The sequence below is a fragment of the Gambusia affinis genome, linkage group LG18, assembly GCF_019740435.1.
Source record: "Gambusia affinis linkage group LG18, SWU_Gaff_1.0, whole genome shotgun sequence".
Taxonomy (NCBI): Eukaryota; Metazoa; Chordata; class Actinopteri; order Cyprinodontiformes; family Poeciliidae; genus Gambusia; species Gambusia affinis.
This window is the reverse complement of record NC_057885.1, coordinates 23,043,259-23,058,701: the sequence shown is the minus strand read 5'-3', so window position 1 is coordinate 23,058,701 and position 15,443 is coordinate 23,043,259. Positions and strand designations below refer to the sequence as shown.

Here is a 15,443-nt window from a genome sequence, read left to right as displayed (position 1 = left end):
GAAGCCAACTAAAGTTTTGAACCAAACTTTTTTTATTTAACCACATAGAAAAATCCAAGGCAGACATTCTTTGTTCTGTACAGCAGTTTCTCACCAAATAAAAGTAGCAAACTTAAGGCACTGATTCCTCAGTTTAGATGATCTAAAGTGAAGAAAGAGGGTGAAACCAGCAGCAAACACACAGAAACAAACCTACACACACACACACACAGACAGCGCTAAATAAAACCTGAGCCCTGCAAACGCATCACCTAGATGCCACAACTCATGTTCAGCCGCTACGATGCATTGAAGTGACAGAAAGACGGTGGGAAATTGGAGTTTTGGAGGGGAAAGAGGTTTTTCCCAGTGTGGAGAGGCAGCAGCGCTTCGTATTGAACAGGAGGGAAAACAGAGCAAATGATTTCCAAACAGGTTCCTCTTCCCTACACTTCATACGTTAATTTACTGTTACATGGATTTTAGACGCCGACCCGACCCGACCCGCCTCTTTAATTTTTACATTCAGCCGTTCAGAGATGTAAACTTCAGATTGTACATGCAGAGCCGAAGAAGCAGAACCAAAACATAGTGTTTGAGACGCTGTCTCTCATTGGATGAAGCTAGTAGCCCCTCTCCCGGCCCCGCGCCCTGAAGGAGGAGTTAAAGAAATGAGTCCCCGCCCCCTGGTCTCCGTGGCGACGCCTGGCCCTCCCCGGGTCGTAGCTGCTCCTGCCCCTGTTCCCCCGCCCCCGGTAGACTTTCCTCTGCCCGCTGTAGCCCATGGCGAACGGATCCAGCTCGAAGTCGTCCTCCGTGCCACACGCCACCGACAGCGACTCCGACATGCCGACGGCCGGCGCGTACACCAGCTGGCCCGGGTCGCCGGCGACGACGGGAACGCCGTACGGCTTGGGGCTGGTGAAGTGTTTCCGGGCGCCTCGGTAGGTGGACGGGGAGGCGGGGCTGCTGCCGGACCGCAGGGCGGCGTCGTTCAGGTCGGGGTCGGACACCACGGCGAGCTGAGACAGAAAGACATTCAGACAACTACTGACCCCTAGTGGACAAAACGGTAATTAGTACTTCATGTTCTGCTTCAAGGCAGTGGAAGCTTGGTCCGCTCCACAGCTTTTCTTTAAATAAAAGGTGTCAAACTCCATTCCTGGAGGGCCGCTGCCCTACAACTTCTAGATGTGCCTCTGCTGCTCCACCTGAATAAAATAATCGGGTCATTAAGGTTCTGGAGAACCGATCTACACCAGGAGGAGGAAATGAAGCCGTTTCATTCCAGTGTTTTGTACCTGTGGCACATCTAAAAACTGCAGGACTGGAGTTTGAGACCCCTGCTTTAAATTAATCAGATTAATTGAAATAACTGAATAGACTCACAGCATCAATTTGCTGACAAACCAACATATTCAGAGCAGTAATTGAGCCAAAACTGTACAAAACCTGCATTTTAGCCTTAGTTTCCACTAACTACAGCAGGGGTGTCAAAGTCAAATGGACGGAGGGCCAAATAAAAAATTTAGCTACAAGCCGAGGGCCGGACTGATCGAATGTTCATTGAGATTTTTTTAAATGACGCATTTGGTCTAGTGCAGCGGACGGGGTGCGTCAGAGGATCGAACGGGGTGGGGTGGGGGTGCCAGAGGATCGAACGGGGTGCACAGAGGATCGAACGGAGGATCGAACGGGTGCCAGAGGATCGAACGGGGTGCCAGAGGATCGAACGGGGCAGAGGATCGAACGGGGGTGCATCTCGCATTTTTTCAGACGGGGTGCCGGCTTGCTGCGGGCCGGTTCTATTATCATCCCAGGGGCCGTAGAAAATCTTCTCGCGGGCCGGATGTGGCCCGCGGGCCTTGACTCTGACATATGTGAACTACAGTGTTGGTATTTGGCTTAGAGATTTAGCATTAGCTTTCGCTAGACACCATGTTAGAATAACACTTTAGCATTAGTTTTGGTACAGCGTCAAAGATTAGCTCTTGCTAAATACTTTGTTAGTGTAGCGCTTTGGCCTTAACTTGTGCTAAATACCGTGTTGAAGTAGAGATTGTAATGTTTTGATGTAGTTCTATGTCATTGTGATGTTTTGATGTAGTTCTATGTCATTGTGATGTTTTGATGTAGTTCTATGTCATTGTGATGTTTTGATGTAGTTCTATGTCATTGTGATGTTTTTAGCATTAGCAGAGCTCAGGTAGCTGTACGTACTATGGGCTTGTTGTTGAGTGGAGGGTCCACCAGCAGCACCGTCCGGGTCAGACCCTCTAAAGCCTCCTTCTTCATGGCTGATGGGGAAAACGTTCTGTTATAAGCTGCATAGAGACGTTTACACATTAGCGCCCCCTGGGGCAGAAGCTGTGAAACTGCTGTCATCTGCTAGTGCGGAGAACAAAAGCCACTTACCGTAGTTGGTAGTAACCACAATACTTCTGTTGTTGTTAGCGTTAGCCATGTTAGCAGTGGGCGGGGCCTCCAGCGGACCCAGGACCCGGACGTGTCCGTGGCTGTGGACGGGGTCCGGGTTGGCGGGCTGCAGCTGATCCATGGCCGCCTGGCTCACCTGGAGCTCTTCAGGGGCCGACGGCGGCTGGTACCCCAGGGAGAAGGGCGGGTACGGCGGCGCAGCCGGGTACAGCGGGTGCACCGCCGCCTGACCCGGGTGGTACCCCTGAGAGGACGGCGGGGCGTTGGAGTATGGCGGTGGAGGCGAGGGGTATCCGACAGGACACGGCGGCGGGTTTCTGGGCGGAGGCCACGGCAAAGAGGCGCAGGGCATCCTCTGCGGTGGTGGAGGCTGGGCGACCGGCGGGTACGGATTCTGGTTGAAGTGGGTTTCAGCGGGGCGGGGGGGCTCCGCCGGGGGACTGTGGTGGTCGTACTGGGGGGAAGAGGAGGGCACAGGGTACGGGGTCGGCTGGTAGGCCTCCTGCAGCTTGGTGGGGGGGCTGGAGCAGGGGTAGTGGGAGGACGGGGCGTGGGGCTTCATCTGCATGGTGGAGTACTGCTGCAGCGGGAAGAGGTACACGTAGGGGGAGAACATGGGCATGGAGTACGCCTGGAACAGAAAACATTCAAAACGTTTGTTTTAGTTAAGCAGAAAATAAGACACGTTTCTGAAATAAGTAACTCTAATGAGACTTTTTACCTTGACACCCAAGTTGAAGAAAAACCTCAAGACGTTGACGTCTGCAGGGAAAAACAATAACAAAACAATATTATTCAGGTTCCTAAATAATTTAATCAATTTTAGTGTTTTTCATAGTTGATTTGTTTTTTCTCCTATTTCCTCCTTCACTTCACAGATGAAACGTCTGTTGGCTCATCTATCGGCGCAAAACCTTTCCAAATCCGGGCTAAGATCTTGTTCCAGATAGATATAATCACAAGATCACACTAAATTGATCCATCACTCCGACCGTACACCTCACCACCGTCTCACTGCCCTTCCACAAGTCCCTGAAATACTTTTCTGGGTACTTTTCAAGGTTACTTTCTCACCAATTCCCAATATAGACCACAGTATCATCTGCAAACGATATGATCCATGAAGACTTCAGCCCCATTTCTCCTGACTTCCTGCAAGAACAAGCTGGAGATCTTAACCCAGATGTTTTCAGCTGTCTCATTGTTCTGCCACGCAGGACTTGTCATCCTTTTTTTTCTCTCGTGGTGAAACCTGACTGCTGCTCAGAGGATGTCTTCCCCAAATTATTACCTGATATTCATCATATACCCGACAATCTGTTGTCAAGTACAAACTAAAGTGCCACATTCACGGAGTCGTGTGCTTCTGTAATATGTGCTCACCTTTCGGCAGGTCGTCTCCAGACTTGCTGGTGGAGAACGGCGGGATATGGGCGACCTCTCCTTTCTCCCCCTGGGGGAAGCCGGGGAACAGGGGGTCCTGGTAGAGTTGGGACAGCTGCTGCAGGGGGACGGCGCCATGGATGGAGTGAGGGAAGTGAGGTTGTAACTGGGGAAGAGTGGGAGGGGCAACAGGCTGTGACTGCTGACTGGCAGGAGGAGGAGAATCAGACTTTGGAGGCTCAGGGTCTTCTGGACTCTGAACGCTGGGGGATTGTTCAGAGGACTGAGGGGAGAGAACTGGGGTGCCGTCAGACTGCGGTTGGAGTGTTTGAGGTTCTGAAGACACCTCAGTTTGGGGCTGTAGCTGTTTCTGGGGGGAGGAGACCTCAGCCTCAGGCTTGATCTGGATTTGTGGTCCCTGACTCTGGATTTCCTGTAGAGACTGTTGGATTGTTCCTTCTGCCTGAGGCACCAAAGCTTTAACCAGGTTAGGAGCAACTTGAGGAAGACTCTGAGGGACGGGCGTCTCACTCTGGGGAGGCTGAGACGCCCGAAAACTCGACTCTGTTTTTGGCAAAACATCTGGAAATACAGAAAAATCAGCATGAAAACATCATCTGCATAGAACGTAACACGACAATCTGCTTGAATGGACTAACTGACCGGTGTGGGCTGGTGGAGCTTCTTTGGGTTGAGCAGCAGGTAGGGTCAAGGTGGAGGAGGGAGAGAGAGGACTGGGCGAGCGAGGCAGCACGGTGAGCGGGGAGAAGGGGCGGGTGAAGCCCTGAGCCGCTGTCGGACTCGGAGCGATAGGGGCGATGAAGGTCGGAGCGGCAGCCGACGATAACGGCGGAGAAGATGCAGCAAATGAGGAAGATGGAGGATGATGAGGAGCTGGAGAGGCAGCAGGGAGAACCGGGGTGATGAAGGAGAAGGAGAAGGGCGCCGGGGGCTTAATGCCCGGCGGAGGGGAAACCGGCACGGCCGCGGCGGAGGCATAGGACTGGGCGTTTGACTTAGTCTCTGAAGCAGCACAGATGGACGGGAGAACGGAGGCGGAGCCTGACGCGGCGGCCATGTTTCCATTCACAGAGCTCCGCCCAGCCGAGTCTGAGTTAGCAGCAGGAAGAGAGGAGACAGTGACAGCAGCTGGAGGAGGAGTGGAGGAGTTCGGTCTGTCGCCTGCAGAGGGCGACAGCGCTCTCATGTCTTCAACTGGACTCTTCTATAAACAAAACAAAGAAGATTAAAAATACATTTTTTAATTATTAAAATGTCCCAGGATGTAAACTAAATTAATGTTTTTATTGTGTTTTATGAAAAGCTAAGTAAGATGAAATGTTTATCTTACTTTAAAAAGGAGTTATTTGTTTATTTACATCTTTTTACTGTACATCTGTAGTTGTAGCTCTATGTGAACTCACCGTCTTGTTTCTCTGAGATCGCCTCTTGTCTCCAGTTTTCTTCCTGCCTGATTCAGCCTGAGTCACAGTCTGACTCTGAGGGGAGGAAAACATGATGCCACAATAGAATAACACCTTGTTCTCCAAAGGAGAGAACAGATCAACCTGCTAACTATTATTAAAGAAACATTCTGGTTTCAATCCCCAGATTAAATAACTCACTTCCCAAAGGAAATCTTGGTTTAGTATTTGGTAGATATCACATTGTGTGCGGATGCTAAGAAGCAGGACTTTCATCATAAATCAGAGAATAACTCTGGAAAGGTGATGGACTCACGCCGAGGGCAGGGAAGATGTTCTCATCTCTGAGCTGGATCTCCATCAGCGCCACGTTCATCTCCTCCTCCTCCTCTCTGGCCAAACGTTCCCGCTCCGTCAGCCTGAGAGTCGGCTCTGCTGCGCCCAGCGACTTCCTGGACAGAAACACCGCCGTCAAACCAGCAACACATTCCTCACATTCGTCCTCTTTTAAATCGCTTCTTAAAGTTTAACTCTGAATTCACTAAGCGGTAAAGGAGTGAAAACTTTCAGAAAGGAAGAAATCATAACCGCCCTTCTGCAATTTTCACAGAATAAAGTCAATGCTGACAAAAGAGAAACATAAATTAAATAATTTAAGCCTGAATTAGAAGAGAAATGATCATTTAATTGATCAGGGTGAAGTGATGTCGACTGACCTGCTGGGCTTCCCCTGCTCCTCTACGGTGGCCTGCGGGGGCCAAGAGTGTTGCTTCTGCATGCGCCCACTGGCGCCCACCGCCGTTGCCTGGGAGACGGAGGAAGAGGAGGATGCTGGGATGGGTTTCCCTCGTCCTCTTCCTCTCCCTCGCCCCTCCCACTCTGTAAGAGAACAAAAACCTCAAACATCCAGGAAACAGAAACGAGGAGGACTGGTCAGACATTTATCGCATCGTTTATCGTTTATCATTTATTGTCACAATAAATTCCAACTAGTGATGGTTAAAAACCCAAAAATGTCCTCATCACCAGAACTGTCACCAGTTTACTTGGATCTATGAACGTATTTCTAACAATAACATCATTTTTGCTTGACTTTAGTTGCTTTTATTTTAGAAATTGCTCCGTTTGCGTTTCTTGTTGCTGCAGGTTTCAGCTTCACCTCCGTGTCCGTTGTTCAGCCTCTTGTCCCGGTTGGTGACGGTGGTCCAGCTGTTCTCGTCGTTCAGCGGCCGGATGTTCCACAGCGGCACCAGCCTGCACACCGACACACTCCGTCAACACACTCCGTCAACACACTCCGTCAACACACTCCGTCAACACACTCCGTCAACACACTCCGTCAACACACTCCGTCAACACACTCCGTCAACACACTCCGTCAACACACTCCGTCAACACACTCCGTCAACACACTCCGTCAACACACTCCGCTAACGCTCCTGCGGCGCTGTGACCTACTTCTTCCCCAGGTCCTCCACCTGGACCGCCACGTGGCTGTTGTCGGGGGGAACCTCCTTGATGGTGGCCTTGTAGGTCCGGCCGTTGTCCAGGCGAACCTGGACGTTTTCCACAAACATGAAAATCACGTCTGAGTCCAAACAAACGGGGCGAACCTGCAGCGGACGTCACAGACCTGACAGCGATCCCCAACAGAGAACTGCATCCCTGCAGCGATGGAGTAATCCATCTTCTGCTGGGCTGCAAGGAAACACAGGAACACAGTAAACCACCGATTCTTCCGATTCAACATTAAAAACAGATATTTTTGTTGTGTTTTGCTTAACATATCGATTTAAAGTTATTTAAATTGTAACTTGTGTAAAAAACAGATTTTTTATTTTTGGATTTATTGAAACCGTCACCGTGTCGTAAAAGTTTATCAGACAGATAATCAGTGTGAAAAAAAAAAAAACGAGCTCCTCTGTTTTCTCCCTCTGCTAACTAGCAAAGTGATGACAATGATGTCAGATTAATTTCATTTCTGTACATTTCTTCAGACACTAACTAAGAGCCAGATGAATCTTTTCAGGATTATCTGTATTAAATGGTAACATTTTAACAAATAAGAAAAAAAACTAATTTCTCTCGTTTCTGATAAAGTAATGGAGCAGGACAGATAAAAATCAGAACACCGACTGACTCATTACTCCACTGGAGATTCATGTGACTGTTTTTCGTTTTTCAAAGTATTTTGGTGTCCAGTTCGACTCAAACGATTTAAAAAGGGAAATTTCCTTATACAACATTTTTCCTTTTGCACAAAACATGAGGGAGAAACTTTTAAACATCTTGTAAAGCTGATGTTTGTCTAATCACATCAGTTTGTTTACTTTGTGATGCAGAATAACAGGAAATATTGACCTCCAGCTGTTGATTTGCTTATTATTTCCTCCATTCACACCATAACTACAAACCTTTTGGGTTAATAAATACATTTAAATGCGAGAAAAAGCTGATAATAATAAGACGGATTTCATATCAGATCCTAAAGCAGCAGCAGCAGTTTGAACGTTTAAATCTGCTGCTTGGTTCAGATAAACGGCGAGTTTCCAGCTCCAGCTGTTTGCCTCGTTACCGTCGGCGACGCAGCTGCCACATAAACAGCCACCTGGAGTCTCAGCCGTAAAGCAACACGACTCGGCAGCAGACGCTTTAAATATTAATGCCTCAGTTCCCCTCATCTGACTGAACCAGACGCCACATTATCTGCCCTCCTTCCAACAACAAACCGTCTCAGTCTGAGGAGTTTCTGCACCTCTGACGTCAGTTTCACCTTAAACAACCTGAAACTGGCTCATGTGCAATTTGGAGGTGTGCGTACACAAATGCCCAGCCGAAGGAACCCAGAATGGAGCTTTTCTGTTTGTTTTTTTCTGTTGAAGAATCTTGTGATTTGTTGTTAAAATAGTTGATGCTTAATTTATTGTTGCGCAGGCGAAAAATGAAAACATGTCTAGTCGTTTAGAAGAAAACATGATAAAAAAACTGATAAAAATCTTACAAAATATTTACATTACTGAAGAAAACTCGTAGACCAGAATAATCTGATGAAACTAAATGCTCAGATTCTCATCTTGCTCATTTAAAACAAAAACATTTCTAGGCTCAAACTCTTCAGTTGTTTTTATGGAAACACTAATATGCACGTTTTTTATATATATATTTTGTTGTTGTTGTGTATTATGTGATTTTGTTTGATTTTTATGTCTAATTTAACCACGAGTCCGTTAAATAAAATCAGCTTTTCTCAACTAGGCAGGACTGTACATTTTTCTCAGTTCTTGTTAAATTACATTAAAAATCCACCAGGTGGCAGCACCTCTCTGTAAAATACAGCATTCCCTTCCTGTAAGACCTTACACCATAAATCCTGGCATAAATTGGCATATAATTTGTTTTTTTGTGTCAAAACTAATGTATTGTTGATGTCTGATGATACATTTTTTTTTTCTCCCATCCAGAGTGTCTTTTGTGTCCCTTATATGACAGCAGGCTGACAGGAAAGGGGGAACTAGAGGGAGGAAGACATGCGGCAAATGTCGCCGGGTCCGGGAATCGAACCCGTGACGGCCGCGTCGAGGACTCAAGGCCTCCAAATGTGGGTTGCGCTGTCCCCTACGCCACCACAGCACGCCCCGTCTGATGATAAATATGACTGCACTGCAACAACTCTACATCTTACCAAGTATCTCTGTTCTAGTATCCAAACACTAGAAACACGATTAAACTAACTTATTAGTTATAAAAGCTGTTTAATATGGATGAAAAAGGACGAGACCTTTTGACAGATTATTTTACTTAAATCATGACATTTTACCATCTTAAAAGTGAAATAATTTTTCAATAGAACCAGAACTTTCTCTGCAATATTAAGGAATTATTTACTTTAAACAAATAAATAATTACATACTCTATTTTATATTTTTCTGAAAGTTACTTATAAGTCAGTTTTCTTATTTCTGGTGTATTAATATATTTGCAGCAGAAACTCGAGCGGCGACGTTTGGTAAGAGTTTGATGTTTTGCAGTGCAGTCAGATTCAGTGAAAACGTTTCTCAGAGTTTCACCTCTCTTGGTCTTGTGCCAGATGTCGTAGTCGACGTTTCGGAGCAGAGTCGGGTTCAGGGAGCGCCTCACCCGCTCAGGCAGACTCCGGGCGCGGCCTCGGCCCTGAAACAGACACACCGTCACCCAGAGCGGGTCGGGAACCCGGCAGGAGCAGAACCAATCAATATGAAGGAATTATTGACTCAAAACAAGCTGATATTTCTAACTGAAAGACACATTTGACTTAATACACTTGAAATGGGACAAAACGTTGATGTTAGAAACTAGATAAACATTTTCTTGGTAAAATGTTATATTTTTGCAGTATTTCTGCCCAGGAGTTACCCTGTAGCTGCTGGGTCTGGAGGAAACCGAGCCGGTTCCGTTTTCCACCCTGTAACCACAAAAAGAAATTAAACATTTTTGAGCTTCACTGGATTTCAGCCAAACAGAAACTTAATTTCTCTGCAGATCGGCGTCTTCTCGCCGATTTCCCACCAAAGCGGCTCGCGGGTTTCCTGGTCGGACTCGTCGCTGCTGCCGCAGACGGCCATGCAGTCGTCGCTCAGCAGGTCCGAGGCCCGGCCCGTCCTCTGACACGGACCCAGGGAGCTGCGGTCCACCCTGAAGACGCCTTCGTACAGCAGCTCGTACAAGATGGCTGCAGGACAGGAAACACACTCTGAACACAACCGGAACTGGACAGGCTGGAGGTCAGAGGTCAGACTCTATCTGTTCATTTGATAACATATTTTAGAGGGAAAAGAGAAAAGGGTTCCTCTCCACAGTTCTAGGTATTTTACGGCCATATTTAAAAAAAAAAAGAAAACAGAAAAACTATAAGCTACAGCTGTCGGGTTTTAAATATAAAACCAGCAAAAAAACAGAGAAAGAGAGAAAGTAAAATAGAAACAGAAAAGACAGAAAGACAAAAAGCAAATAAAACCAAAGAGAAAGAGACAGAAAGAAAAAAGCAGAAATGAAGAAAGAAAGAAAGAAAGAAAGAGAAAGAACACAAAAAAAAACACAAGAAGGAAAGAAAGACAGCAGGAAGCAGAAAGAGAGGCGTGCTGCGGTGGCGTAGAGGATAACGCAGCCCATGTTTGGAGGCCTTGAGCAGCCGCGGGTTCGATTCCCGGACATTGGCCGCATGTCTTTCTCTCCTTCCTGTCAGCCTATTTTTTCATATAAGGGGCACTAGAGACAACAGAGACCCCCTGGAGGGGAGAAGAGAAAAACAGCACAAAGAAGGAAACAAGAAAAGGAAGGACATGAGGACGCTGACAGAGGGCACAAGAAAGGAAAGGAAGGAAGGACACAAAGAAGGAAAAAAAGAAGGAATATGAGAGAAAGAAAGAAGAATACTTAAAGGAAGAAAAAGGTGGAAGAAAAAGGACACAATGATGGACTGATGAAAGAATAGAAAGAAAGAAGAGAGGAAATAAATGGACTTGAATTCTGCTGAGTTATTGGATCCAAGAGAAAACGGGTCAGAAACATGAACGTAAAAACCGGATTATAGTTCCTGTTTTTCTATTGTTGCTGCAGTTTGTCAACTACTGACATGATATCCAGGAATCCTGGTATCAATCTGATGAGTTCTGCTCCGGTACTGTAAGAAAAGCCCGGTTCTGATCCGGGATAAACCTGGAAGCAGCAGAAGGACCACCTGCTGTGACGCTTACACTGGCAGAGAGCAGCGCTCTTCATGTGGCTGATGGGGTAAACACTGTCGTAGTGGTTTCCATTCAGGAAGCACAACCGGACCTGAGGACAGGGAAACAGAACCGTCAGCGGCCGGGTTCTGACCCGGGAGGCCGGGAGCTTACTGGAACTTCTCTCACCGTTTTCACATTTTAACACAATATTTATTAACGTTCAATCGAATTGATCACGACTGATTGATTACTGAAATTATCATGTAGTAATTTACTGATCGATTAATCGTTAGGAGAACAGGCTGTAAAAATGAACACAATCAGAACCGTAATTAATCCAAAACTCAGCAAAAAGTATAAACATTTTGTATTTAAAAAACGGATTTTTTAGTAAAAACTCCTCAAATGAGTTTTAGCTTCAATATGTTCAAATTCTGTAAAAAAATTAAAATTAAGGACTTTTTATTAATCAATTATTACCCCAAAAATAACCAACAAATCAGCAGACAGTATTTTTACCTGCAGATGCATCTTTACTATAAATGATCTTTAAGGAAACGGTGTTACAATATTTTAGGCTGAATTTTTTATTACTGTAAAAAATAATTATTATCATCTTTAAATGTATTTCAAAGATTGTCTAAAAAAAGGGATTAAGTGGTTAAATTTTAAAAAATTTGCAAAATGTGGAAATTTTTTGTCTTATTAATTGTTAAAATTCTGGGTTATTAAACACTAAAGCCAGGATTAATTTTGCTGCTGTAGTTTGACATTTCTTAGAAATGTTGTTGAAGCCAGGGGTGAATTTAGATGTTTGAAAGCGTTTTGTTTTAATATCCTCACTTTGTCCTTGAAGTTGTTGTCTGTGATGTTCACCGCCGGTTTGCCGGGTTCCTGGAAGATCAGGAAGTCTCTCCTGATGGGAAACAAAAATAAAAATAAAAATAAAAGAAATCCTCACGAGTGTCTTCCAGCATCCAGGACATTTCTACCAGTCCACGTAACGCTGAACTTTAAACTCTGCTTTGTACTTCAGTGAGATCGCCATAGCAACTGGTTCGCTTCATTCATGATGGTTTTACGTAGAGATGAGCGATAACATTTTATTTTTTAACAGTTTTCTCACTCCAAAGGCTAATAATCCCAAAACTGGACATTTTTAAAGAACATTTTGATCAGAGTCTCTAGACGACAGCGGGTGCGTTTACATTACCAAGCAGTGGGTGTACTTACTTATACATGACAGCCAGAGCGTTGATCTCCACCTCTCCCACCCATTGCTGTGAAACCGTGACGTCATCAGTTTACGTTGAGCGAGACGCTACAGAGTAAAATAATGAATCGGAGGTTTTACCTGCGGGTCCTGCAGCTTGCTGAGGTATTCCTCAAAGTTTCCCTCGATAAACTGAAACAGAAATCAGAGCAACGAGTCCGGAGACATGAAAAACATCTGAACGCAAAGGAAGTGTTTACAGAACAAAATGTTTTACAGTGCTGTAGACAGTCAACTATTTCTCTAACTTACAGTTTGAACATTTTTGGTTTGTTTCAGTCTTTAGTGGTTAAAAGGAAAATCTCAAGATTAGTGATTAAATGTTTTTTTTATTCCTAGATTTTTTTGGTCACGTTAAAAGATTATTTTAGTCTAGTTTGGAGAATGTTGGGTTTAGAGTGAAATTTATGAGACAATAAACTCATAAAGTCATTTTTTAAATAATTTTGTTTCTCTCAACCTTTTCAATAAAAGTTTTCTTTAAATAAATCTTGTTTTTTTCATGTTCTCATCATGTTGTTTACCTACTAAATAAAAACATTTTCCTTAAAACCTCAAATTAAAGCAGCCTGACCTTTTATTCAATTATATCAAATCTCCTTATTACTGCATGTATCTTAATTTGCTTATATCCTAATAATAATCATAAATATTCATAATATTTTTAAAATGCATAACATTTATACCTTTTGTTGGTAAATTCAATATAAATTTAATCAACAATTCCTCAAAAATGCATTCATATAGAAAATAAAAACATGTCTTTCTCCATTACATGATCTGTAGAAGCAGTAAGTAAAAGTAAAGACTCAAACTCCCAGAATTCATAGCATGTTATCAGTCAGTGCCTGAAAGTTGCCGGTTCGGTTCTGCAAGGCGCCCTGCAGCATTCTTACAGGAGAAATGTCCTGATGGCCGTCATAAAGACGCAGCGTTCATCTTTCGCTTTCAGTCCAACTTTAAGAAAACAAACCGAGAGCCGAGTCTGAATCATTAACAGCTTTTATTCGTTCCTCCTTCATAAAGCCATTAAAGCAACATGCAGCCTCAGTTTGGGTGGGATATTTGTGTTGACTGAAAGTTTTTTCTCCTCTTCTACATTTTTTCTATTTGTGAGTTTTTGCTTTTTCTGCCTATTTTTATTTTTATTTTTATTTTTCTGCATCTCTTCTCCAGCTGACTTCAAATGCTGCTGCAATTTTCACTAAAAATATTCAGTTAACAGCATTCACAGTGAATTTTCACAGGAAATACAATGATTTCTAGTTAAGTTTACTTCAGTAAATTTTGGGGAAAAAGATACTTTATGTTTTTTTAACCACAATGACTGTGGACGCTAATAAACATTTTACTCTATAGCAATATTGAGTAAACTTTCTGACTCTACCCAGGGGAAAATAACTTTTCTGAATGAACAACAATGTACCTGATATTTATGTCAAAGTGAGACCTCTTTGTTTGTTTACCATCTATGATGTCCTGATGTAATTTTCTATCTGCTGCATTTAGAGGTCAAGTGAACATACAGTAAACAAAATGTATTGCCACTACACGTACTTTAACTCTAACATTTATATCACCTACTGAATGTATTAGTTTTATAGTAAATCATTTTATTTGAGAGAATTTTGTAATCATATGTACTTGCATATGACCTATAATTTTAGTGTTTAAATTATCCAAATTTGCTCAAAATTGTATCCTTTTAATCTTTGAGGACATCATTTTAAATTAATGAGCTCGGTATTTCTTTACTCTTATTTCCGTATTAATATCTGGGTACTGCACTCAGCTCTGTCTAGAATCATAATATTCTCATAATAGAATGAAACTATGTTATAAATGTAAAGTGTGGTTAAAGCTGGTGCTTACCGCCTCATAGCTGTCCCGGTTCTTCTTCAGGAACTCTACGCATTTAGCCCGGACCTCAGTGTGGAGGCTCTGGCAGTGCAGAACCTGGGCAGGGTCAAGGGTCAACACTTAAAACAGGCAGGATTCAGTGTTAAGTCACTTTAACACAAAAACACTTGTGTTATATTTTATGTTTAGATAGAGTATTTGCGGGTAGGAAACCACACAGAGGCGTGTTAGATTTATCCTGCGGCTTTGCCCGTTTTGGAAAGTTAAATTTAAACTCGGAGAAGTTGCTATCGCACAGCAACACAACAAACACACCTCACCGGAGCGCAGCAAGCTAACTGGAGAACAACTTCCCACAAAACATTTTACTGCTTTGCCCCACTTTACCTGCTCGGCCACGGCTCGGAACAGACACGATCCGTCTTTGGCAATCTTCTTCCGATGAAAACCTATCCCTTTCAAGTAGTTATCCATCTGTTTCTCCGCGTTTCGTTCCTCATTACTCTGCATGTTTCCGCCGCTGTCCATGCTAGCGGGGCTCTAGCCGCTAAAGCTAGCTGCGTAAAGCGACGGTTAGGAGACTATCTAAGGGAGAAAACTTGAACACAAACTGGTAATATCACCGCTGAATGTGATCACAAAGACACATTTGCGATCTGAAGTCTCTCCGGTAAAACTAGAACTGCTTCTGGTTTCGTTTCCCGGGAAGTCCTGGGTGTCCAGCAGAGGAACCTCCTCAGCGGCAGAAAGTGAAACTTTAGCCTGCCGTTAGCAGGCGAGCTAAAAACTGACAACACGCCCCCTTCTGGCCATGAGAGTGAAGTCACACGCAGTGTTGCATATCGTTTCCGGTAAAATTTCAAAGTAAAAGCTTAACAGAGTACCATAATCTTATGGAGAAATAATTGAATAAGACAAAAAACACTTAGCAGTCAGGTAGCAAAAAAAAATCTCTCTTTTTTTTTCTTAAATAACCACAATAAAATTTCTAAATAACTTGCTAAATAAATAACCTTGGTGATATCCAAAACATTTTAAAATACTGACATTAAACAGATAAATTAATGAATTGATTTATTATTGTCCAACATTTATTAAACACACCATTTTAATTTTTCATGTGAAAATATTTATTTCAAACATATGCATTATATTTTTAAAACGATTACAATCGTTTATTTATTTATTTTGATCATTTTATAGTCATGTTTTTATTTTCTCTGTAATTATTTCCTATCAACCAGCAGATTTTTCTCATATAAACTGTTTTTTCTTTATAAACAAGCTGATTGGTGGGTAGTTGAGTTGCTGTGCAGGTTAACCAATAAGATGTTAGGGTCTATATAATAAATTATAACTGCAGCTGAAAACACTTTATATAGC

The 15,443-nt window shown here is 43.6% G+C and overlaps 1 protein-coding gene across 2 annotated transcripts; it reads right to left on the bottom strand.

Annotated features, from left to right (window-relative positions):
* Positions 1–14: 14 nt before the first annotated feature.
* otud4 (OTU deubiquitinase 4) lies at positions 15–14,862 on the bottom strand. 2 transcript variants are annotated; one of them, XM_044098629.1, is made up of 21 exons: positions 14,448–14,862; positions 14,073–14,156; positions 12,282–12,332; positions 12,161–12,207; positions 11,771–11,843; positions 10,955–11,036; positions 9,768–9,930; positions 9,615–9,663; positions 9,290–9,392; positions 6,856–6,920; positions 6,681–6,778; positions 6,382–6,476; positions 5,939–6,101; positions 5,539–5,674; positions 5,223–5,297; positions 4,462–5,023; positions 3,799–4,380; positions 3,137–3,177; positions 2,395–3,046; positions 2,200–2,303; positions 15–1,001 (listed from the first exon to the last, which is right to left on the bottom strand). In XM_044098629.1, exons 1-21 carry the CDS (start codon positions 14,586–14,588, stop codon positions 603–605), a joined length of 3,765 nt encoding a protein of 1,254 aa, XP_043954564.1. In that variant the 5' UTR covers positions 14,589–14,862; the 3' UTR covers positions 15–602. The 2 variants fall into 2 exon arrangements, with proteins under 2 accessions (XP_043954564.1, XP_043954565.1); XM_044098630.1 differs by having other exon boundaries at positions 2,200–2,276; positions 14,448–14,847.
* Between the last annotated feature and the right edge of the window lie 581 nt (positions 14,863–15,443).

What these genes read in the sequence shown, in the direction of transcription:
- otud4 (XM_044098629.1), bottom strand. Translation starts at nt 14,588, where the DNA reads ATGGACAGCGGCGGAAACATGCAGAGTAATGAGGAACGAAACGCGGAG. An exon ending in GAGCGCTGCTCTCTGCCAGT is followed by an intron (nt 9,931 to 10,954) that starts GTAAGCGTCACA and finishes CCTGTCCTGCAG; the next exon opens with CCATCTTGTACGAGCTGCTG. An exon ending in GAAACCCGCGAGCCGCTTTG is followed by an intron (nt 9,664 to 9,767) that starts GTGGGAAATCGG and finishes TTGTGGTTACAG; the next exon opens with GGTGGAAAACGGAACCGGCT.